This window comes from Onychostruthus taczanowskii, unplaced genomic scaffold (genome assembly GCF_017590055.1).
Source record: "Onychostruthus taczanowskii isolate IOZ18803 unplaced genomic scaffold, ASM1759005v1 scaffold28, whole genome shotgun sequence".
Classification (NCBI taxonomy): domain Eukaryota; kingdom Metazoa; phylum Chordata; class Aves; order Passeriformes; family Passeridae; genus Onychostruthus; species Onychostruthus taczanowskii.
Window position 1 is genome coordinate 351,517 of NW_024500128.1, and position 24,840 is coordinate 376,356.

General features: G+C 38.5%; 1 protein-coding gene across 1 annotated transcript; it reads right to left on the minus strand.

Moving 5' to 3' along the window:
- Positions 1-81: 81 nt before the first annotated feature.
- AZI2 (5-azacytidine induced 2) lies at positions 82-24,031 on the minus strand. The gene is made up of 8 exons (XM_041407709.1): positions 23,790-24,031; positions 15,285-15,514; positions 12,704-12,829; positions 12,285-12,384; positions 10,482-10,630; positions 7,982-8,043; positions 5,197-5,312; positions 82-2,471 (listed from the first exon to the last, which is right to left on the minus strand). The coding sequence occupies exons 2-8, from the start codon at positions 15,507-15,509 to the stop codon at positions 2,083-2,085; spliced, it is 1,167 nt and encodes a 388-aa protein (XP_041263643.1). The 5' UTR covers positions 15,510-15,514; positions 23,790-24,031; the 3' UTR covers positions 82-2,082.
- Between the last annotated feature and the right edge of the window lie 809 nt (positions 24,032-24,840).

A 24,840-nucleotide genomic window follows, 5' to 3' on the forward strand; every position in this document is an offset into this window, starting at 1 on the left:
ATTTATACACAATAAAGGAATTAAAACTTCAGCAAAAAATTTTGTGCCAAATACGGAAAGGAAATTTGTTAGTGAAACCAATTTCAAACAAAAATAAATTTATTTAATATCTTACACAGTAGAATTCCTTCATTGCACAAATCATATTAATGCCTGTTGAATATTACATTCCTTAATAAAAAACCTCTGTAATACTGAGGTGGGGGACCCCAAAAGTAAACTACATTAGAACTAGGTAGCATATAGCTTATGCAGCCACATGAGAAATGCTTTCTTTGTTATTACATAGGTAGTTGGTTCTATCACCTAAAGCCTAGTGACTTGGATTTGTTTTATGCATATTGGATTTTGTTCTATTACTTTCCAAGAGATTGTACTCCCCTGAGTCAGCTGTGTTCATTGGTCAGAATAAATTCCAGCATCTGACACCATTTCCATTAATCACAGACAAGCCAGTATACGTGAGCAAGATAATAGAAAGATAAAAACAATGTCTGGTGAATGGGAAACATTGTTTATGTATGCTGTTTGTACTACAGAAGGTATCTGGCAGGCATTGTTTTTGCTTTTGATAGACAAAGTGAAAGATGGGCTCTGTCTGAAGTACTTAGTGCAGGGAGAGTGTCTGGAACCACACAGGTCACGTTGCACCCTCGTAACACTTCTGCAGCCCATCATTACTATGGCTGGGTTACAGCCAGAGCCTCCCCATCTATTTGCAAGCCATCTTAAGATAATTAGCTACTAAGCAGCTGTGAAATTAATTTTTATTACTTTGATGGTAAGCTGGATTTGTGAAGCTGAATACTTCACCCACCCACACATTTGTAAATAGCATATTCTGTATTAAGTATCTTCCTGCCCATTACAAGTTAGGTATCATGGATCTAAAATACAATGCATTTTTCTTCAACTTTTTAAGCAGTCAAAACATTTCACTTAACCCTGTTGTATTAAGCCAGATATGAAGCAGAGCAGTTTACAAAAAAAAAAAAAAAAAAAAAGAAAAAATTATATTTGCCTAGAAACAGTTCATGGCCTTAAGAGGAAAAAAATAATGAAGAAGTAGTGCCTAGACACCCATAATCTGTAAAGCAAGTAGTTGGAATTCCAGTAGCTCTGGTTCTCAGTGGCATACTAAAGACACCACAAAAATACTTATTTTTGCATATCAACAATGCAATAACACCAAGTCTAATTAAATTAAGGCTTTGTTTCTTTAACAAAAGAAAAATTAGTAGCCTTCACCACCGCAGGAATGAAGAGTCAGAGTTGTGGTGCTGTGCAAAGGAGGCACAATATAGAAAACTGCACTGTGAGCACGCTGGGTCTGTGGCAGCACCGCTGTGCACTTAGAGCAGCTTCCTTCAGCAGGAGCTGAGGGAAACAAGCTGAACCTCCAGCAGTCACAGTGTTCAGCAGCAGCATTACTTACGGTCCTTCACCATTCACAATCAAGCCCTAAATGAGGCAATCGAAACACGATAGCCTAAGGGTGGTTTTTCTCCTGCCACTCTCTCATATAAATCAAGGTTGGAAAAAAAAATAAACTCACCTTTCTTAGTTAAATATTACAGAATAATGCATTTACAGACTGGAGGAATCAAAAGTAATTGAAAGGAGGAAGGAAGAGAGAATCCAGTTCTTTATATTATCTCTTATTCTGAAAAAGAACACTGTCAAAATGTAAGCTCAGAGCTGGTACAAGTTCTAACACTGGATACCAAGTATTTTCTTGATAACATACAAATAGCAAACAAATACAGAACTGGATTATTTTGTTTTATTCCACAAACTCACTTTTCATTGTAACCTTTAGCAAATGCATGTCCTTGGTAGTACATGACTATCTAGGCCCCGTGCTAGATTTCTTTGTATTTACATTATACCAGCACAGCTTTAACATCAAGGAACTCGCTCCTGATTTACAGCAGAGGAAGACTAGGCTTTCTGATTTGGAACTAGAATTAAAAATAAAGAAAGAACATTTCAAGCAATTTGTTTTCTCTCCTTAAAAGTTCGAGCATTAAGGTGCCTATTCAGAATCACTCCAAAAATGCCTCAGTTCATTCTAAAAATTGTTTAACTCTTGTGCAGACAGTTTTGATTACATTGATCCAGGTAATCTGCTGGACAGTTTAACAGAGTTGGATTATTTTTCATTTCCCAAAACATATTCTCATTGGGCTTTGGAGGACTTGGGAATACCCAGGAATTATCTTCCAGAGAGCTCTTTCCGTAGGAATGGTGTTCCTGAAACGTTTTGCCATCAGCTGGAATTGGTCTCTCATCTGTCCAAGCTTGTAGGGTCACCCTTTCTGATGGGACACGGGCATCTCTCAGCAGAGGGGGAGACACAGCATTGCCGAGGGCTTTATCATTTTGTGACAGGTTTTTATAGGCTACCCCAGATGTCAAATTCACCTTTGAAATGTTCAAGTCAACACACTGCACTGGTGCAGTACAGGCAGCTGAAGAAAGAAGATAAAAAAAGATTTAAAAATTACATTATCTAATGCATTTTTCATGTACTCCAAATGTACTACAGTCTAGCAGGGATGTTAAACACAGTTTCTTCAAGCCACAAGTTTTTGGACCATATTCAGTAACTACTTGAAATCTAGAAACAACATACTACCCTCACCAGTCTCAAGATGAACCCAAAGTCCTGAAATCACAGTGTCTAAAATACACCCAACTGCAAGGATATCTCCCTTTTCAACACAGATAAACTGATGGATCTTTCTGACCAGACTGAAATGAATGCTGAAACAGAGACCATTTTCACATGCTTGGGGAAATCATCCAGATGCAGAAGACAATGCTGCTCCCTATTCCACTGATTCTTGAACAAGTTGTATTCTCGTGCCATCCAGAACCCAAATTCTCACTGCCCATGAAGCAGTACGAGGGAAACACGTGGTGTTCACAGGTTCTCTTGTCTGATTTTCAAGCAAAGTGACAGACTGCAATGTTAGCCATGTGACACTCTAGAGAAGTTTTAAACTGTTAGGCAGGGGGGGATTTTGAAACAGAGCAGGATCTACCTGAAATGGAAGAGCTGTACCTTCAACACATATCTGAACATATGGCCAAATACAAGCTGGTCATTTTGGTTTGTAGTGATAATTTACATAAACGTGTAATCAGAGTAGATCAATGCTTCCTGCAGTTAAATCTTACATAGAGTTTTCTAGAGCAGCTGTTAATCCTGAACATGAATTGCAATTTTAAACTTTAGTTCTTAAGGGATAGAAAAAGAAGCTGGTATCTTGAGAATAAAAGAATACAATTTCTGTTTGTCACAATAAATTAAAGTCTGTGGATGTTAGCCCAAGCCACTCTCCAACAGCATGGGCATCATGTCTGAAAGACATGCTAAGGCACTGGATTTGGCACCTTTGTGCTGGCAGGTGTAACAAGCAATCTGAGACCCACAAACCTTTAGAAGTTCAAGAACAAATTAATCCACTGAAAATAGATGGAAAATATACAAAAACAAACAGAAATAGAAAAAAAAAAAAACCCAAACCCCAAAAAACCCAAAAAAAACTAACAAGAAAAAAAATAAACAGAAAACCCCACAAGCACACCCATCTGTTGAAAATGCCTCTCTACATTCTAAGTAGGATCCACATGTTAACTGATACTGTTCACGTCCCACACAAAGTAATGAACATGTGTTCTGCAGAATTAATGCACCTTTGACAATGGCAGCTGGTTTGTAGATGCCAAAAGTCAGTTCTAGAGGTATAGGAAGTGGAAGGCTTCAGTCAACTGTACCCATATTTTGCATAAGCCAAGGTTTGTCTATAGACATAAGCAAAGATACTGCATACATAAGTGTGGCTGATGACCAAGATCAGACTTGTCCACTCTCACATACTTCTGAAAAATTACTGAAAAAAGCCTACAGATGAAAAGGCAAAAGTCCACTGTTTCCTGATCAAACAAGAATGCCTTCTATGGCTGTGGATGAACAACTGCATAAGAACTGCAGAAAATGAGTCTCCTCTCCAAGGAGAAGAGAAAAATCAGTAGTTGTGTAGTGGCAAGGCAGGTAATTCCAATTTAAAAGTAAGGCCATAAAGACAGTATACGATCACATCAAACCTTGACAGATCTAAGATTATTTAGACTCATTCAGTTCCCAGTTTCTCTGCTGCAGTTATTTGACAAACATGTTTTAGAATTGTAGGAACACAGACTCACCTGGTAACAATATGGCCAAGTCTACAAAATGGGTTGACAGTTTGTATCAGCCAAGTACCAGAGACAAAGTGATCATTAGTCACTGCTGACCTCAAAGGCAGGGACTGCTCGGGAGGTGAATCCTGTCATTACCTCACTGAGCTGTTTAGAAACAAAATGTCTTGATCTGGTAATGGACAGGGACATCAGAGACTGTCACCAGTACATTGTAACCAAGTTCACTGTCTTCCACCAGTATTCTGAGCACAGTAAAGACCACAATTGAAGTGAGCAGAAAACAAAGGAAATTAACTCTTTCCCACAGTTTGTTTGCCTGATAGTCTACCATTTGGCTTGAGAGAAACATATGCATGGAACAGAAGAACTTTCTGATGAAGTGCTCATGGAAATTTTAAATACTTCATGTGGAAAATATTTAACCCTTAAAATTATTTAAGGCAGTTTTGTTTCCCCAGTATTCTGAAATTCAGAAAATGTCACACTGTGTAGCGTTTTGTTAGGAACGACAACTTTTCTGAATACAATAATAAAGAAATAGGGAATTTCAGTCTTTTAAAGTCTGATTTTAAAATGCTGCAAATTTAATACTTCATATATTCTGTACCAGGAAAATAAGACTGCATTTGCAAAAAGATTTTTTCCCCCCAATACGAAGTAGTTGTGGTAAAAGGTCAAATACGAGTAAACTTAACACCTCAGCCTTGTGCACATAAGCAACACTTGACTGAGAAAAAAGCCACAAGGGGAACAGAATACAGTACTGAAGAAAAAACACATCAGCAACACCTTTATGTGTGAAGTTGACCAGTATGAGACAGAAGCAAAAGCAGAAAATGGGGAAGCTGGAACCACAATACAGTCTAGCTTATCAACTTCAATTGATGAGATTCTGACAAGATACGATAGCTGGTTTATTTTAAAAATGCTACAGCTTAAATTAATGGTTTGTGTTTGTAAGGTCTGTTACTGCCAACACTGACTTGCCTTTCTTGGCTCCTGGTGGGCTCCTTTTCAGTTTTCGTAGGACCTCAGCTTGCTTGTCAGTCACCACACGCAAATTGGACATTTCTCTCTTCAGGTCCCAATATATTTGTTGCAAACTTTCAAAACAAAAATTTATTACAAGTTAAATATTGCTGCCTCTAAAGCAGTCTATTAACATACCTATCAAGTGTTGACTGTTAGTAAATTGTTCTGCAAATTCTGCTGGAGTACCATAACTGTAACTGGACTGAACAGTATTGAGAATTACCTTAAAACAGATAGACCTTTGTATATTTTCTTTGATTCCTGCCTATTGCAATATACAATGCATTATATATTGACATATTAGGTGTAATAATTTCAACTCCCCAAAGGAAAGAAATGAAGCTTACTTTTCATTTCAGTATCTGAAACTAACCATCTTCCAATAAAATTAGTCATCTCAAAGGAATACTTAATTTAAAGTAACACCAGGTTATAAAAAAGGCAGAGTGTTAACTCTAAATACCTTTCAATAAATGACCACATATCCCAACACATATTATGAGTGATTGATTGTAATTTCAAATAATCAAAAAACCGTATTTGGGTCTTACACCATGCACATTGCTACACTGAATTCAGACTAAATACCCAAGACCCACACAGAGTCCAATCTAAAATATAAACCACACTCTTTCATATTCAAGGCCTCTAATTTATGTTAATACACTGCCTAATCAGACAGTGTAAAAATAGTGTTCCAATTCATTCTCTAAGCATAATACAAGAAACATATTTAGCAACAGCAGCACTGTTCCAACACTGATTTTTCAGGTTAATAACTAGTAAGAAAATTAAGAGAAAAAAAAAAGTCAGCATTACCATATGTTTCTTGATAAAATTTCTAGCAAAGGCTCACTGAATATCACATTTATGTTGATTAATAATTAACTTAGTGTTCAAAGACATAAGGATGTAATTATTTCAACTTAAGCATGAATGCAATGATTTAATGCTTTTTTAATGATTAACATTCTACCAAAACACATATACTGAGGACAAATATAATGGATGAGAGTTTCCAGAATTTTTTCTTCTTCATTACATTCATTAAAAGGCATTTATTTGAAAACAGCTGAATATCTCAGGAGTAAGAATTAATAAATTTTATAACTGTATGTAACGCTATCCTTCAAAAACAGCAATATAGGACCACTCCTGCATGAAATATCAAGCATAAATATGTTCAAAATCACTCTGAGAAGTAGCTATTATGCAAGTTAACACTAAGAGAGTTCCCTTAAAACAAAGAAATAGAACTTCTATCCACAGAAATACTTCCCCAGAATACAAACGTTCAGATTCATAAAGTTCTGTTAATGAACACAGGAAGGTGTTATTTTAATAAATAATGTATTAAGTGTCAGCAATTCTGACAGAAGGTTAAAATTTTCAGAATTGATATTTCAAGAAGTTCAGCTAAACCTGTGGCCTTTCTACTGCAGACTCCTTTTGGCTCTTTCAACTCTTAAGAGATGACAACTTAATTTTAAAGCTGGTGTGGCAACTACACTTCCTTAATTCTCATGTTTTGGTCTAAAAAATAAGATCAAGAACTGTCCAATATTTAACACAGAAGTGGTAAACATAGGGACTGCTCAAGTGTCTGCCACCAACCAGAAGGGAAGTGCTTGGATGAATTTTTTAAAATGTATTTAGCACTTTTACAAGCATCTTGCAAAGGACTGCAAGTACCAGAATTCCACTTAAATCACATGCAACAGGTTTTGTTTTTGTGGATAGTGACCTAGAATCCCATTGCAAAGCCTAATTCAAGGAATTTGTAATTGAAAACCAAGGATTCCCTGTGCCTGGAGGTTTATTCTATACTGCCTGCTAAGATGTAATATGAACCTTCACTATGACAGCCTGTTTATATCTACAGCAAATTAGATTTGCACACTGATAATTTAAAGTCAGATTTGCAGGCTGCTCACCAATACAAAGTAACTACTTTCCAGAAAGTTAACTAGGAGCAAATGCCACCATTTCATATAAAAAGCAGGATTGCTTGCTACAACAAATGTTTCTCATAGGAGGTTTTTCAGGTGTTTTCTCCACAGATTTTTGGATGGGTTTACATATTTATTACACATTTAGTATTATATTACAATAAACACTATATTGTCTATGTGCTGTTTTAGATGGCTGCCACCTGAGCACCACTTGGTGGAATAAATCTGCTCAGTAGTTATTTGATCAAATGATCAGTTTGATCAGACCCGTAATCAAAGAGATAACTGCTGTGTCTTGAGACAACTTCTTCTATCAGGTGTGTGAGGCTGACAGCAAAGCTCCAGGAGGAACCACAGGAATAAGTATCCAGTCAAGGTGAAAGGACAAAGTGTGATTTGTGTGTAGTGTGTGCATTGTTATCATCACTGCACCACAGAACAGATGATGGGAAGTGTCTGTATGTTCTCTTTCAGTGGCTGAAAAGTCTCTTCAACACCAAAGGAAGCACCAAGGCCCACTGCACTAAAGCCTAGCATTGTGAAGGGCTGCTCTTCCCTCTGGTGGAAAATGCTGTAAGTGCACCAAGAGGCATAACTATATAAATGTTCATCATCCTGAACTACAAACCCAACAAAGAAAAAAATGTACAACGATTTTGCTAAATAACTATACATAGACTTTCAATGAAATAATGTAACTTGAAATAACACACCTAAGCAGTCAGCAACTATAATTTACTTGTTCAACTAACTGTCCCTCAGTAAACTGAAAATAAAGTATTTCATACCTCTGGATGTCTTGCCTTTGAAGGTGGTCTCCATGTAATGGATTTTCCTCTTGAGTCTGGTCCTGCATAACAGTGAAGACAGAGAATGAATGACATGATTTCAGATCTTCTCTCCCAAAAAACAGCAGTGAAACTCCGTTTTGCCTAATACTGAAATTCACAAGTATAGTCTTCATTTCTGTTAGCTGCATTGGGTTTCAAAAGTGGGTTTCAATTCTACTAAGAATTTCCACTAAAAAATGCTTAAACTACCTACTTATATGAAGGCATTGCTCAGCCACCTCCATGCTCTTCTTTCTTAAAACAGCTGAACTCTCAGAATTAGAGATTGATTACTTTCTTCAATGGACATGAAAAGTCTCAATTTCTGCTTTTTAAACAGTCTCTTTTTTTTTGTTCTTTCTGTCTCAGTATATAAAGATCCTTAACTTAAAGGAAGCTGTTTCAGTATAAATTTACTTCCACAAGTTACTTTTATGACAGAACACAATCTATCTCTTCAGTCTGAAAGACTACTTTAAAATTGCACATATAGGCAGAACACTAAATTTACCAGGATTGTTTAACAAATCAAACATTGGCCTCACTTTGTTAGCTGTGCTTCTATTAGACCCTCACTTGTGATGAGCTCCCTTCCCTTTCATATCCCTTACTTCCATGCTCCCTTCCTATCATTCCTTCTAACCAAAGCTGTTATGGATTTGATCCCTTTACAGGCTTTAAGACAGGCTGCAAGTATTTCAAGCAACTTGTCAATACAATGTACACACTGCATCAATTTCAATGTAAATCTTAAGTAAGAATATCTAAAAGTACAGAAAAATAGAAAGTACACTTGGCTAAGGCAGAAAACATTTGAAAACATGTTTTCCTGTTTTCATTTTCATTATTACTTACTTTCATTACATGTTAGCTAAACTAACTAATGTAATGAAAATAAGTACTAATGAAAAGACCAGCTGAGTTGAAATAATGCTGATTTGTCATTGCCCATTGATCACACTTGACTGTATTTAACCTGACAGATTTTCCCCTCCTGAACTTTTTTACCATCTCCCACAGATTTAAATTCATAGCTTAAAAAAAAAGTTGCACTGTATTACTCCACATTTGAAAACAGGCACTTTTTAATTTCCTATATTAAGCAGTTACCATGATCAAGAAGAAATTATATTGAAGACAAACAAAACAAGAACAAAAAACCCCATAAAAACAATGTAACAAAACCCCCCAAAACAAAACGCTGTTCCCTGTATTTGTTCTGTGCAACAAAAGCTGCTGGCATAAAGGTTATTTAAACAGTGTCACATGCAGTATTCCTTACAAATGCTATTTTAGTCTGTTCTCTCTGACATCATTCACTCTCACAATACAATCTGCAATTATTTATGCAGCTGTTACTCTGTTCTAGAGTTACCCGAAGACACCAGAACTTCACACAGGTTACAGCAAGCCTTCAGATTTACAAGTTATTGAAAGCACCTGAAACAGCTCCAGACCCAAGTGAAACAACCAACAGTAAGGGAAGTTAACAAAACACCTCATATGCTTTATCCCCACCTAGTGGAAAAAATGCAGACTCACTCAAATGCTGTGTGATTCCAGATTACATAATCATCATTATTAATGACCATAAGGAATCTAAACCAGTCTGCCTCCTCAAACAATCACACTCAAATATTTTACATTCACTGTGTAACTTCAGTGTGATTGCAGAGTCCTGGAGACTGGCACTGTACCTTTCATCAAAGGTAAGATGGAAAGCAGAAAGAATGCACTAGACAATAACTTACTGCTTTTTGTTACTGTTACCTCAATTTTCTTTTTGAGATCCTAACAACACCTAGGTTACTAAATGCGTCCCTCAGAACAGATATTTGCCCCAGAAATGGCAGGGAAGGGTGCCAAAAGAGGTACTTTCCTGACAAGCTTCATGCAACTACCCTAAAGAAAAGTACTAGGCCTCCTTAAACACAGTTCATGACATCTTTAAACATTAGCATCCCATTGCTGTTTAAAAAAAATAAAATAATAAAGGCCAGCTTTTGCCCAAACTTTCTTAGTAGCCCAGGTTACATAGAACTGCAGTGGCTACTTATAAAAAATCATAAAGCTTTATTTTCTGTTGTTATATGGGCAATGGCTGGGAAATCTCACCTGTATAGAATCATAGAATATCTGGAGTTAGAAGTGACCTGTAAGGATTAAGTTCAATTCCCTGCACACTACAGGACTACCTAAAGCTAAACTTTCTAATTAAGAGTGTTATCCAGACACATCTTAAATTTGGACAAGTTTGATGCCATGAACACCTCCCTGTGGAGCCTGTCCCTATTTCCAAGAAAAATGACAGTCTATGAAAATATTTAAGGTTAATTTTACCAAGATATTAATATTTCACTCAATTGTATACTTCATAGTTTTGTTAATCCTTGATTTTGATTGACCTTGGGATTTAAAACAAACCATTAATAGAAAAATTCCTTAAAAATTAAGGTACCTTCTGCTTGGAATTTTGCAACTCCTTTCTGAGACTGTTGCACTCTTCCTTGAGTTTTTCTAGATCCTGTTCCAGACTATGCACTTTCAGGTCACTGTTCAGCTTCTCTAATTCCCAGTTAGCCTGAGTACAATTGAGACTTTTTATCACTGTAAAGAAGACAAGCAAGTCAATTAGATTCCAATCTCAGTCCAAAGAATATAACTCAGTATGCAAGACACTCTTCAACCAGCCCATGCCCTACAAAAACATTGTATTCTGAAGAAACAGGAGTCTATGGCAACAGGGGAATATAACACTGGTAATGCTCTTGGCAGAGGTGGTCTATTTTCTGGGTTTAAAGCATGGAGCCCTACTTTCTAGGAATGCACTGGACATTTGACACAGAGAAAAAGGAAGTACTAGCATAAAAAGGCACTGAAAATAAAAAAAATCAATTTATGGCAAATACACATCATATATGCCAACTTGCATACTTCTTACATGCTTTGAAAACATGAGTCTTTTTGCTCTCAGATTGGTATTATTACATCACTTACCATTAAGTTTTCCACGGGTTTAACATCAAGAAGTTCCACAAAGAACAACAAAAGATACAATCCAAACAAAAGGGGAAAGCATAAAAGTTACACAAATTTTGTTAGACTGAAGCAATTCACCTCATAAGAAGCAACCTAAGCTGATGCTACCATCAGATCAGTAGCAGGGCATTAGTGAGACAGCAAGAAAAGAAGGAATGTGACAGGAAGAAAACCCATAAATCTTCAGCTGTGTGGTACACTTATTTCCAGATTTAATATTTAAACAGCCCTAGCTTACAATGATTTTTTTTAACAAAGTACTCTTATGAGTAAAATTGAGTTACAAATAAGGAAATCATCACATTTTCAAAGCTCTCCTTCCAAACTCTGCAATTCTTACCTCCTGAAAGGATGACATCCTCAACAGTGATACTAGCACTACCTGCAATTCGTTTTTCTAGGTTTAAACATTTGTGCAATTGAAGTAGTGCATTACATCCTTGAAGTCCTCTTGGAGAGTAATGAAATTCAAGCACAGCTATGCTCAAAATGCCTTTCAAATGACTGCATCTGTACAGACTCTTGAAGTCAGTCCATACTCTGACTTTATACAGATGGCATTTTCTTTTAACTAAATTAATCAAGGGTTTTTTTCTTCCATGGTGTTTTAATCTATCACATACAGAGCACTCTTTACAACTGCAGTAAGAGATGCTGGATTGGGGCTTTTGGAATTGCCAGGTTATAGTGTTAGTTTCTCTTTCCTCTTTTCACAAGGCTCTCTACAACCAAGATCTTTCTATTTTTCCTCATTTCCCAGCCAGCTAAGTAACTGTTGGCAACTGCAGCTATTGCTGTACAACATCCTCGTCTTTGTCGTATCCAACAGTGAGACAAAGCAATTGGAAGCAAAATATACTGGATCCTCTGCAGGTGCCAGAGCAAGTGGGACTGACTGAATGATCTTTATACTTGAACAGGCCTCTGCCCTGCTCTGAGGAAAAGGTGGTGGGGTCCAGAGATGTACATGACACAGCCTATAAACTGTTAGATGGTGCCCATTTCTCAAATTTGTAAATCATCTAGGGTGGATGAACACAGCAACCTCAGAACATATGCGTCACCATTCATGAGAATGAAGACAAGTTCAAAGTACCTCACTGCTGTTCATGCCTCTCTTACCTTGCCCCTATATAGAATTAAACCTCTTCATGCCCCAAGATCACAATATAACCACTGCCGCTCCTCAACATACCTTAAGATGAAGTAACCAAATGCATACCTTGCTGAGTTTCCACTTCAGTTCTTAGTTGTAACAGCTCTACTTCTTTAGATTGCAACTGTTCATTCAAGTTTTTCAAGGATTCCGCACTTTCTTTTGCCTATTTTCAGAGGGGAGAAAAACCCCAACCCAAAATAATTTGTGAAGCATTTCTCTATCATGTTTGATAATTCAATATTTTAGAACAAATGCAACAACAAAAAATTTTGCTTTGATTTTTTAAGCGTTATTCTAGCCCAGTAATAAAACTGAGGTACTTTAAATCATTATTTCTATGGAAGTATTGTCATAAATAATGGTATTGTCATAAAACCAATGGCATAGATCTTAAGAATATGAAGTTCATTCTACAGTAAACATGTACTAACTATGCAGTGCTGCTAAAGCAAGCACTGAAGTCATGACTTAAAAAGGCACACCATTTTTTCCAGTTTGCTTTTCAAATGGTCGCGGTCGATGCAGGCCTCTCGATAGGCTTGGTAGGCCTTATTGACTTGTTCCCGCCCAACGGAGCTGCATTCCTCTTCCACCCGAGAGCCAAGCACCTGAACGTTCAACACACAGGAGAAGTGAGGAGTTTTGTATGTTATGCTGGGAACTGCAAAATTTTAAAAAGGCAGTGCTACAGCCTGAAATATTAATCTAACAGCCTTTCCCTTTTTTTTCCAGTTTAGATAACAAATTAAACAAATACACTGATACTGGACAAAGTTTTTTCCAAAAGTGCCACAAAGTCTGTCTACAGATTCTGAAATCTCTAACAACACTTAACACTCACTAATTTATGGAATCATAAGAGTAATTTGAGTTGGAAGAGGACATTTAAAAGCTCATCTAGTCCAACTCCCCTGCCATGGACAGGGACACTTTCCAGTAGACTGCTATGAGCTCACTCCTATGAGTGCTTCAAAACCATTCATAAGTTATGATTACTCCCACTGACAATCCCTTAATCATATTTTTCCACGTTCTGAAAAAATGTAAACTGTTTTTTGAAAAAGGAGTTTCAAGCATATAAAGGCACAACATATAGCAAGTTCAAAGGAAACCAACTATAATTTCTTAAATGCCTCATAATGTAAATAAAGATTTCTTTCAGTGTATTTATGTAAGAAAAGCCAAAGCAGAATTATTTTACAAATATCTATTAATTTTCAGATCACCACCATCTCACTGCCTGCTATGGGAAGAGACAAGCAATGCAGAATAACCACTACCCACTGGATTGCTAGAAGAAGGGGAACGGAGTTAAAATATAGTCAGTGTTTTAATAAGACAGAAAAAAGAAGTCTTACATCGAATTATATCCATTCATATAAAAAGTTATTGCTTTAATTAAGTATTCTATTCTCCTTTTCATACTTTTTATCCTGCACACTTCCTTTAAGTGTACCTCTTGCAGATATTCACAACAGATTTGTACATATTTTCTTAAAAATTAGGAGTCACACAAAAAAAATTACTAAAACAAAGCATTGACACTCACCTATCTACCTGAAGTATCTCCTCTTTAAAGTGTTTGCTTGAAAGAAAGAATGGAAATACAAGCCACAAAGGCAGGAAGTTCCTGCCCTTTACTCTTTTTTTGTATGTGTATGACTCCTTTTAAGTTTTGTCCTTTATATTTTTCTCCCCCTAATAAAGCCACTCAACTAGAGCACAAGCCTTAATAAGCTTTCTGGAAGTTTCCATGCACATTGAAATTACAAACTCCAAAGGGGTAATTCCCCATACATTTTTTAAGCATACAGGTACATTAGCTATTGACAAAGACTGAAAGTCACTAACAGTCTTGGCCTTCTCAATACCCCCCCTCATAGAAATCACATACTAAAAAGCTTTCTCTACAGAAAACAAAATAGCATCTTCAAGAGAATTAAGCTAAATCAGGCCAAACCAAAAGACACAAGACAAAAGGAATTGTCAAGGTCAAATCCTGTTTATTGTGATTTTGAGTAACAACATAAAAGATGTTACACTCAGCATGGTTCGGGTCTAAAGCTCTATTCCTATTCCCAACATCCCCCTAAACCTTATATAAAAGGCAGTCTTGAGATAGTTTTTCCCTTCTGAGAGAAAGTCAATCCTGTCTTCACCAAGAATTCCCAAAGAAGATTCTCAAAGCTGTCCAAGTGTGACTCAATTTCTTCATTCCAATGCCACAAAATAATACACACTTGGAAAGCTTTTAAGAGTCAGTAGCACAGTCAGGAGAAAGTCCTAAAAAAACGTCTCAGCTTTTAACACTAGGATCTATCTTTGCATCTAATATAAGAATGCCATCTATCAAAGTAAAGAACTCAGTGTTCTGAACAATGGATATACATTTAATCACGACATTCCTTACTTGGAGAGAAAAACCTGTGCCCTGGTCAATTTTTAGCTGTAATGAAGTTCACTACCTTTGGCCATGAGAAACTGCCTATAAAACAAATTCCAATATTCACTAACATTTCAGAATTACTGCATCAAAAGCCAGCCAAGCCAACATCTATGTTAGGCATTGCAACTTTGCATTTCACACTTGAGGCTGATTAGCTAGACCTAGCTGGATATTCTTAGCAACCAATTTTTCCATATTATTTTGGTATGCCCAAGATTCTTTTGATAGACAATTCCTGCATTCTGATAATTTACAAGCTTTGCACCTCACTGTTCAACAATACTGTGTCACATGTGCCCAAGCTAATAAACACCATTAAGTGGCACCCAAAGTACAGTGACAAATTCTATGCAACTACACATCTGTTGAATCAGCCATTGTCTTTGCATTGCATCATATATGTGCCCATGAGAATCAAAAATGCCAGAATGACACAACTGCACTACCAGAGGAACAAACTGCATTTCAGTTAAATAAATAAAACAATTTATAAAAACTTTTTAACATGGAAATTATTTCAAGTGTATATTTCAAATCCTTAACCTTCTTCTCTGTCATCCAGCCAGGAGCAGAAAAGAAGCTGCTACCAGAAACTGGTACATCAACCATCTTCTTACCTTCTCTTCTAAAATTCTCACTTTTTTTTTTAAGAAGGAGTTTTCCTTCTCTGTCTCCTTCAGTCGTTTCTTGATATCTTCATATGCAGTGACAAGTGCAAAGTGTGAGGCAACAGACTCATCTCCACTATAGGATGGAACAGGAATATCGCTGTCTCTCTTGTGAGCATTGTCTGCTTTTTCATGGTTCAAAATACAGATGTCATCCTCTACTAACTCCTCCATGACAGCTGTTAAAAAGACAGATATAAGTGCTAAGTTTTCACAAATTCATCAAGAGTCTGAAAACCTTCCAAAATAATACTGCAGGGTGTTTCTGTCTAAGTTATGACAAGACTGAATAATCAGGAAGTATCTTAATATCACAGAAAAATCTTGAAATCCATGTCACCTTGAAAATACACTGTTTAGAAAAGACACATTTCACTGTTATTTGATATAAATATTTTGAGTACCTATCAGATGTATGAACCCTCAAATTCATTTTTATTAAGTCTTAACACCAATGTGTAGAATTTGGCTGGTACTAACTATCTGAACTCCAAAGGAATGTTGTATCAGAGCTTTTGCAAGCCAGCACTGAGCAGTAAAAGAGTACAGTTCCAACAAATCAACGAATGACTCCCGTGGTTCCTGAGCACAAGTGCCAAAGCCTCTTTATTTTTGAATGCAAACACTTGTATTTTTCTGAATCTTGAAAACAGACTTGTATTTGTCCTTAAAGAGACTGCATGAGTAGCTATTCTTTCTCTAGTCACAGTAGAAAACCTCCTTCTAAACAATTACAGTAATTTTTGACTGAAAATATGATGAGAATGAAAACATGCACAGTAACATGACCTGCCTCAATATGTGTGGAGAAAACTGACAATAATCTGATCATTAGTAAAGTGTCACTCTAAAATACCAGGCAGATCCACATGAATGACAAATGCAAAGTAGATGTTACACTGAGTTTTTGTTATAACCTACATCATTCAAGCACAGCAAAACATTCAATAAGAAAATACAATCTTAAAGAAATTCTATATATTTTCTTGAGCAACAGGTCTCCATGGAAAACCCCCAAAAGCATTTTCCTTAAGAGTTACAAGTTATCTGGAACAAGTTTTGGGGTTTATTTAAAAACAAGCCAACCTCCAAAATGCAAAAACAACCAACCAAAAAAAGACACATCTCATTTAGTTATGAACATCAAGATTACTTTTATTCCTATGCAGTACTAAGAAATGCTACAAAGTGCCTGATAATACCACCCCCCCTTTAAACAAACTAGTGATGTGACTTCTACAAAAAGCAGACTTTTATTTTTTCCCCTTCAACAAATCCTTAGGTTCCTGATGCTTAGCTAATGAACCAACAGAAATGCTGGAATGAAAGAACTGAGCATAATGAAGACAGCTTTTTATACTGCAGGAAAAACTTACTTCAACAGAAAACCTACTTGATCAGCAGAACTTTGCAGAAAAGGCAGGCATTAGTGAAAAAAAACTCACAGCAGTAGAAGTGCTGCTTCTACTGTGTATTTGCTATTTGAATTCAAACTAGACTTCCATTTGTTAATAGATTACAAGAAGTAAAGGCCTGGAGCTTGTCTGTATGGTCAAATTTCTCTCACCATGCTGGAAAGCTTTCAGAATGCAGCATTATGAAGAGTGTAGTACAGCTACTGCTGAACAATAGTGCTGTTATCACATTTGTCTCAATTTTCTCCAAGCCAGTTAGACAACAAGATAAAAAACTGTGACAGCTCATTTCTACTAAATAAGACAGCAGTGGAGTTTTTCAACAGTGAGAAAAAGACAAGAACGCTACAAACCAAAGCTGAACTCCTTTTAATGGTTTTGTTCAGGAGGTGAATAGATGCCTTGTATGTTATTTGATGCATTCTGACAAAAAAAAAGTAGCCTAAGCTTTACCTTGCTTGTTCTGCCTTGAATATTCTGTGATTTCTGTGATATTTAAGTAGAAAGAACCCTGCAAGAAAGGTTTGCTTCCTTTTCATTGTAAGAACAGTATCACTCCATGCACAAGGTGACCTTGACCAAAAGCACCACATCATTCAAACTGCATTAACTGACTGAAGGAATTGCTCATTTTGTCTTCCAAGATGAGCATAACATACCAGCTTATCCTCCCCCATTTCACCAAAGGCTCTGCAAGTCTTGTCACCCATCTCATCAAATTCCCAAGAGCTTGCCCTCTCAAGGCAACACATCTCCTCTTCTCAGAACACTTGCCTCAAATGTCATTAAAGAAGTGTCAGAGCTTATCATTATCTCTCAAAGAAAGCAGCAGATTTGTGACCTTGTATATAACACAAATCTTTGTCCCTATGCTTTCCTATAGCTCCTAAACCTGAGCATCGTACATTCCCTATTTCTTGCACACATCAGTGCTACCAGGAGATGGCAATATGGGAAAACAGGACCATATTTACTCTGCATTTTGTTACCTAAAAGTGCCTTGTGAGCCTCCAAGAGAGAAACACCTTCCAAATAAAACTCAACATACACAAATACTATTTTATAAATACAAGTATACACCTAAGCTGCACCTGCTAGGAAGACCAGTTACTCTAACATTTTTTTTACTTGAAAGATCTTATTTAGTTTATAGGATTATTCAACTCTGGTTTTCTGATGCTGCTCTCTAAGCCAGAACTGGAGATTACTTAGAAGAGAAGCATATATTTCCATGTAATTCAAAGGGACTTTATTTGCATGCTTTTCTAAATTTCTACACAGAAGATAACAGTTCTGAAAAATCAATATACACATTTTTGACTAACTGTACTGCATACTAAGTGATGACAAGCTGCCATTAAACAGTTCAAGATCAGCAGTACTATAAAAAGCCATGGTGAAATGCACAGCTCACCCAGCTTTTTTTGCTGTCAGGATAGACAAAAACCCTCAGTATCGAAAAAGGCGCTATGTCTGTAAGAAATCCCCGACGCCAGCTGTAGTCTTTAATTTCACTCAAGGACAGGAATCAAAATTTAGATTCCCCATACTATATTACCTCATTTTAAAAATATGAGCTGATGGCAACAATCAAACAAGTGTTTTGATTATTCCACAGGTTACAGCTCCTCAAATCTGGAAGAAGGATGACAGAAGGTCTTTCAGGATGGTTCACCAAGTCCAGCCACAGACTTCTGCCCTATTTTAATCTGTTTGACTTCTCCTAATTCCAAGTCACACTCGTATGCACTGCTGAAAATGCTGCAGAGCTGACACTGAAACACCTGAGTGAATACTGACCTCTCTGGAGCTGCAATTCATGAGATAATCTGTCCTACAGTACCCAGTTCAAGTGAAAGGTTTCTCACTAAAATATTTGAAGTAATATACTGACAAGTTAATGTCTTTGAATACAATTGATGTCCATCTCCTTAAGGCAAACTTCACAATCCCATTTACCACACATCCCATCCCAAGAAAGGTCTTCCTAATACTTTTTACTCCCTTTACTTCAGCACAGTAGCTAAGTATTTTGCCTGTGATAAATATATTCATTTACACTTTAGAATGACCTGCACATGAAACAGCCTACTTAAAAGGACTTTAATCTTTAATGTCCAAAACTAAATACATTAAATGAGTACCAGCACTACTGTTTGTATTAACTAACTAATGTTTAAAAGCCAACAAACAAAAACCCCAACCTGAATACACTGTTGACAGGAAACAGAATTAAGTTCTAGCTGGACTAATTATGTTTCTTGTTTATAAGCAAATGAGTTTGAAGAGGTGGCACCACTTAAGTTTTCTTTCACATAATGTGAAGAAAAGAACTAACAGGAACCACGTCTGTTGCTCCACATAGGTTATAGAATGGCTTTGATTCAATACAATGAATATTTTGAGCAAAATATTGTTTTCCCATATCTTACTAATGCTTGGCAGAAACATCACTTTTCTCTTTAAACAGCTTTAAGAACACTAGTCATTAACACCATGGGAGGCAGTTAAATACAAAACACATTCTACATACGAGGAACATGGGATGCAGAGGCTCTAATAGCAAACAGACCACTGCACAAACAGAGCTCTGTAGTTTGAAATGCTAATCTTATTCTCGGATCAGAAGGAGAGATAGTAAAAGCAGGATTACATTAAATTTTTTCCCAGTACGAAGCAGATTCTCATTTTGGCCTAATGGTTAATTTGAAAGAGAATAAAACAGTTTTCAAAGTACTTCCAAATATCAAATGCAAATAATTTCAAGATGGTTGTTTTCCTGTTTGCCTTCCAGACTCCAAGGGTTTGACTTCATAATGGTAGTATGAACAGCTTCCAGCTGTTGATAACAACAGCATAATTTTTGTATGGATTTATCTTGCCTTATAGAGAAGGGTATACATAAATTCATGTAAGCATAAAAAAACCTTTAAATTCAAGAAATGCCTTTGAACCAAAGGAATCCTGAGTGAGCATGTTACAACCCTCACCTTAATTTCAGAAAAGCTGTACTGTTTTTTTTTCTTTTTTTAAAAGATACTTCAGCACAGCAAGGAATAATACAGAATTCCAGCATGCCAGCATCAAAAACTCCACACAATACTTGGAGTATATGACACAAGATGTTAAAACAAGCAAGACTTCCAGTCTCTTTAAGCATCCATCACTTTGCATCACCTCTCCTCCAGAAATCTTAGGTTCTCTTTGATTCCAGTTGTGAACAGACTGTTCTGCAGAGAAAGGCATCACTTTTCACACATACCTGCTCCATTTTTAAAGAGGAATAAAAATTCTCACGCACACTCACACATCTCAGCAGCTGCTACTTTGGCCGCTGTTCATTGTTCCGTATGGCCAAAGTCCAGAGGCCCAGCGCCCTCCCACGAGTCCCCGAGCACAGGGGCACAGCCCGGCCATCCCAGCGTACTCGGTGCTCCTTCAGAAACACGTCAGCATGGGAGCCACATCAGACCTCCAGAGCGCTTTCGTTTTATTGCCTTCAGGAAATGGAAACTCACTGTCTCTGAGCTCACGCTCCAGATCACTGTAGCTCATCTATCCTGAACATCTGGGTAAGCTACAAAAGCCAAGTAAAATCTCCTTAGGTACAACAGGCAATTTTTTTCAATCTCAAGGTTTTTACAATAAACAATCTACTCTCACAAGGACCAGAAAAGCAGTAAAAAACCCATTTTATGACAACAGTGCTCGATAAATTTTACTTTCTCTGAACAGTGTCAGACTCCACTACCACCACTGCTAATTTGCAAACTTTATGCGTCCTCAATGTAATGTAGTCAATCTGCCTTTCTGTGGATGCTGTCACAATAATCACTTTCCCTGACAACTACCTGAAGAGGGGAAAAATAAAAACCCAGAAGTAGGAATCAATAAAATATTATCCCTTCAGCATCATATAGTTCTGTTTATTAAACTATTACATTTAATGTTGAAAGTAATTAAAAGCAGTACTGTCAAACAAATCTAAGTAGGAGCAAAATGGCTTTTAGCTGTTACACATTTCTAGCACCAAATATAAGTATCTTAAAAGGTTACTGAAACCCTTCTTTTGCTGTGCATTCATTCCCATTTGAAAAGGTTTATATGGAATAACTACTTCCAAAAGTTTAGAGGATTTGTTTTGGATTTTTTTTTCATATCTTCCTTTGGAAACCAAACAGCAGGTCCTACCTCCCAATCACAAGTTTCCTTCTATTAAATTAAATAGATTAATTACCATTCAGTAAGTTCACAAGTTCCGTGATAAGGCTTTTGTAACTGCATTAACTTTTAATTCAACTGGAAATGCGCCTCACCTGTTACAGCTACTTGAAGGCAAGTGAGTCTCACCGATGGCCCTTGGTCATCCTGCAACTCACTAACACAACTTCTGTAGGTTTTCAAGCCACAACTGCACAGGATGCCAGCAAATCTGATCCAAGCTCCCTTCTACAGGGGGACCAGATGATCTTCCCAGGTCCCTTTCAACTTGGGCTGTCTTCTAAAATTCTATATTCAGATTTATAGGGCAATATTTCAGACAAACATGGTAATTTGAACCTAAATTTCACTTAGCAGCTTCTAAATGGATGACTTTGAATATTCAAGCCATTTATGTTTCACCTACCCTCTCAAAATTAATTTCTTCTACCCAAAGGTTCTGTCAAATTTTAGTTTATCTACATTTCATACACTAAGAACGCCATATCAAAACATTGTATAATCAAGTAAAGTAGTTAATTAATGACATTATAGTATAAACATTTAGCAAAAACATAAGACTGACTCCAAAGTGAACCACGGATAATGGACACAGGTATGGAGTTGAGCAGAACTCCCCACTGACTCCTACCAAGCTGGTCCCTTGTTAATCCTGACCCCTTTGTTAATCCTAGCATTGCCATCTTAGCAAACTGGATCTCATTATCACTGTTTTATTCAATATAGACTGTCAGGCTTCCCCTGTCTAGAAAATCCCTGTGAAAGTATGAAAACATATATCAAAAGGTAAAGCCACATTGCATTTTATCCTGTTTCCCTCTACATGTTCTCTTTTTTTTCTTCAAATTTCAAAAGACACCAGATATGGATAGCGTGTGCAGTGACAGGGGAGTTTCCACTTTCCTAAGCAAGCAACCCACATTTAACATTTTACAGTGCACAATCTCCAATTCAATGCATCTATTGAAATAATACAAACAAATGTTACTGCATTTGCAACTCTGTGATTATGCTGTGAGACGAAATTATTCTATTTCTCTACCCTGAGTACATTAAGTGCAGTTTGTTCATATATTTGACCAATAATTTTCACACTTTCCCCAGCTTTTGAGTCTCACATAGAAAATAGAGATATACTGAAAACCAAAGTAGAATACTTGCTGAAATTTAGGCTATCTTAAAAGTATCTCTAATTTACTGCCCATTTTAGCTGCACAAAGATGTCACTTCATCCTCTTTGCTCTTTTGAAAAACTTTTTAGTATTTAATTTTCATTGTAAAACACAACCTAGCTAGTACTTGGGCAATGGTCACCTCACACTTTTCTAAACTGGAAATGGAGCACACAAGGCTCTGAATAATTACCAATTTTAGCAAAAATATCGGTTTGGGAGTGAGAAGATGGCTAAGCCCTTCATATTGTGTAATCTAGAGTTCAGTGAACCAGTGTTTTCTGCTTTCTGACTTCACTGAGAGTTCAGATGAAAAAATTCTGCTTAAAATTTGGGGCAATAATAATTTACTTCAGCTATAGAGCAATTATCTGATAAACACTTCTAACAAAAGTCCCGTTATTAAACAGCAATTATTCAAAAAACAAAAAGTAGTCATAATCTTAGATTTCTTTTTGTTGCTACAGTAATTCTAGTAGAGTTACTAAAATTCTAAAATAGATGTGAGAACAGATAACTTGGATTATTAGCAGCAGAAGCATGTGATCCTACATCACTATCCAGGAAATGACAAGTTTCCAAGAGCCCATAACAACATCTCCCAGAAAACTGTCTCAGAAGAAAAACTGACCTTTGGAGTCCAGAGCAGACTTTACTGTCCTGGCAATAATTCTCCCCTAACTCTGCTTTTTCCAGAATTTGTTTCCAGCACACTGATTTTTACAGCAAACATACAGTGAAAGGCAGTGGGGAAATGAAAGGATTCCTTAAGAAATAAAAAAACTCCTAAAAGCACTCACTGGAACAGTTGACTTTTAAGTTGCTAGGGGACCAATTTATTTAAGGAGATAAGGGTATTTTCCTTACCAGGTAAAACACCAGGACTTAAAGAGGCAATTTCTTAGAAGTTTAAAGCACCACTAGCATACACAACTACCTCAGTGCTCATCTGCACTTCCTTTTTCCAAACGAACATGGCTTGCAGCACCTGTATTCCTGTCAAGTATTCTATCATGCTTCTGTTTTTACACCCGTAGTTCGCTCATTTCCTTTGCCAGACTGCTCTGTACCAAGGCACAAACTGCAGCTCCAAGAACTCACGCAGTTTTTCAACTCTGTCGAGGCAGCTTTGTAACCAGCCTAACAGCCTGTCCGAGGCCCAGCCCCAGCTTGCGGTACCTGTAAGCCTTGCTCACCCTCCTGCCACGGGATGACCCCTTATTCCGGCCAAGAGTGACTGGGCAGGGACACGGCACAAGACCGACAGGCTGCTCCTTCTGAAACTCAGGAAGTTGCACTTCAGCATGAGGAAGAAGTTTATATGAAGGAGGCAGAGCACTGGAACAGGCTGACCAGAGAGGGTGTGGAGTCTCCCTCTCTGGAGACATTCAAAACCCACCTGCACGCATTCCTGTGTCACCTGTAACCTGCTCGAGGTGACACTGCCTCGGCAGGGGGGTTGCACTAGATGATCTCCCTTTCAACCCTAACAATTCTGGGCTTCGACAAGGACGACTCTATTTTAAGAGGAGAAACGAAAGACCAGCCTCTTTTCCCAAGGGGAGTCGCTCCTCTTCTAGGGGGCACGAAGCTTCCCGGAGCCCCGGCCGGGGCGGCCCCGCGTTCCCCCCCGCGCCGGGACCAACCTGTCCGGGCCCCGCTCGGCCGGGCGGGTCAGCGGCGGGCGCTCAGCTCGGCGGGGAGGCAGCGCCGCCCCTCGCGGTCTCCGCTCGGGCCCCCTCGGGCGCCCATCGCCCCCACCCCGCCGGCCCGGCCGCGGCTTCGGCCTCCGCCACCGCGGGGAATTCCCGGGGCTCGACACCGCCCCCGCCGCCTTCGAGGAAGTCAACAAACGCCGCTCCCGATCCCCGCCAACGGGTGCGCGCCGCTCCCGGAAGGAGAGAGGCGGCCCCGCCGCCTGACCGGGCAGGGAGGAGGGAGGGCGGACTGCAAATCCCGGCGTGCAGGCGGGCCGCCGCCCCGCCCAGCCGAGCGCCACGGCGAGAGCGGCCGAGGGCTGGCTCCGCCCGGCCGTGGGTGGGGCTGCCGCCCGCCCCGAGCGGCTTGGAGGTTGCTGCGGGCCGGGGTTCCCCCCTGGAACGGTCTCACAGAATGACGGAATTGTTAGAGATGGGAGGGACCTCTAGAGATCATCCAGGCCCGGCACCCTGCCAAGGCAGGGTCACCACGAGCAGCGCTACATTAACGCGTCCAGGTCGGTTTGGAATTTTTTGAGAGAGGCGGACTCCACGACCTCCCTGGTCAGCCAGTTCCAGTGCTCTGCCCCCTCAGTGTCGAGTTCTTCCCTATGTCGAGGTGAAACTTCCTGTGTTTTAGTTTATGGCCGTTGGTCTCTGTCCTGTCTCTGGCACCATCCTCTTGGCATCCACATTTGAGATATTTATATGCACTGGTGAGATCCCCTCCCAGTTGTCTCTTCTCTAGACTAAACAGGCCCAGCTCCCACAGTCTCTCCTTAAAAGAGAGACCCCTGAGGGGTACACTGACCCTTTCCAGTAGCTCCTTGTCTTTGCTGTACTGCGGAACCCAGAACCCGGCACAGCACTCCACTGTTGTCTGGCAAGGGTACAGATGTGCTCCCTGCCAGTGCCCACTCTTCCAGCACCACTGAGCGTCTCCACAAGCAGGCAGCTGCTAAAAACCCACTTATCTCCCTTTTCTGAGGCTCACTGCACT

Bases quoted from the DNA above. Each gene is read 5' to 3' on its own strand.
- AZI2 (XM_041407709.1), bottom strand. From the start codon at position 15,509: ATGGAGGAGTTAGTAGAGGATGACATCTGTATTTTGAACCATGAAAAA. The intron at 8,044-10,481 runs GTACCTTAATTT...ACTGTTATGCAG, and splicing joins TGCAAAATTCCAAGCAGAAG to GACCAGACTCAAGAGGAAAA. The intron at 5,313-7,981 runs GTATGAAATACT...TTGTTTTGAAAG, and splicing joins CAAAGGCAAGACATCCAGAG to TTTGCAACAAATATATTGGG.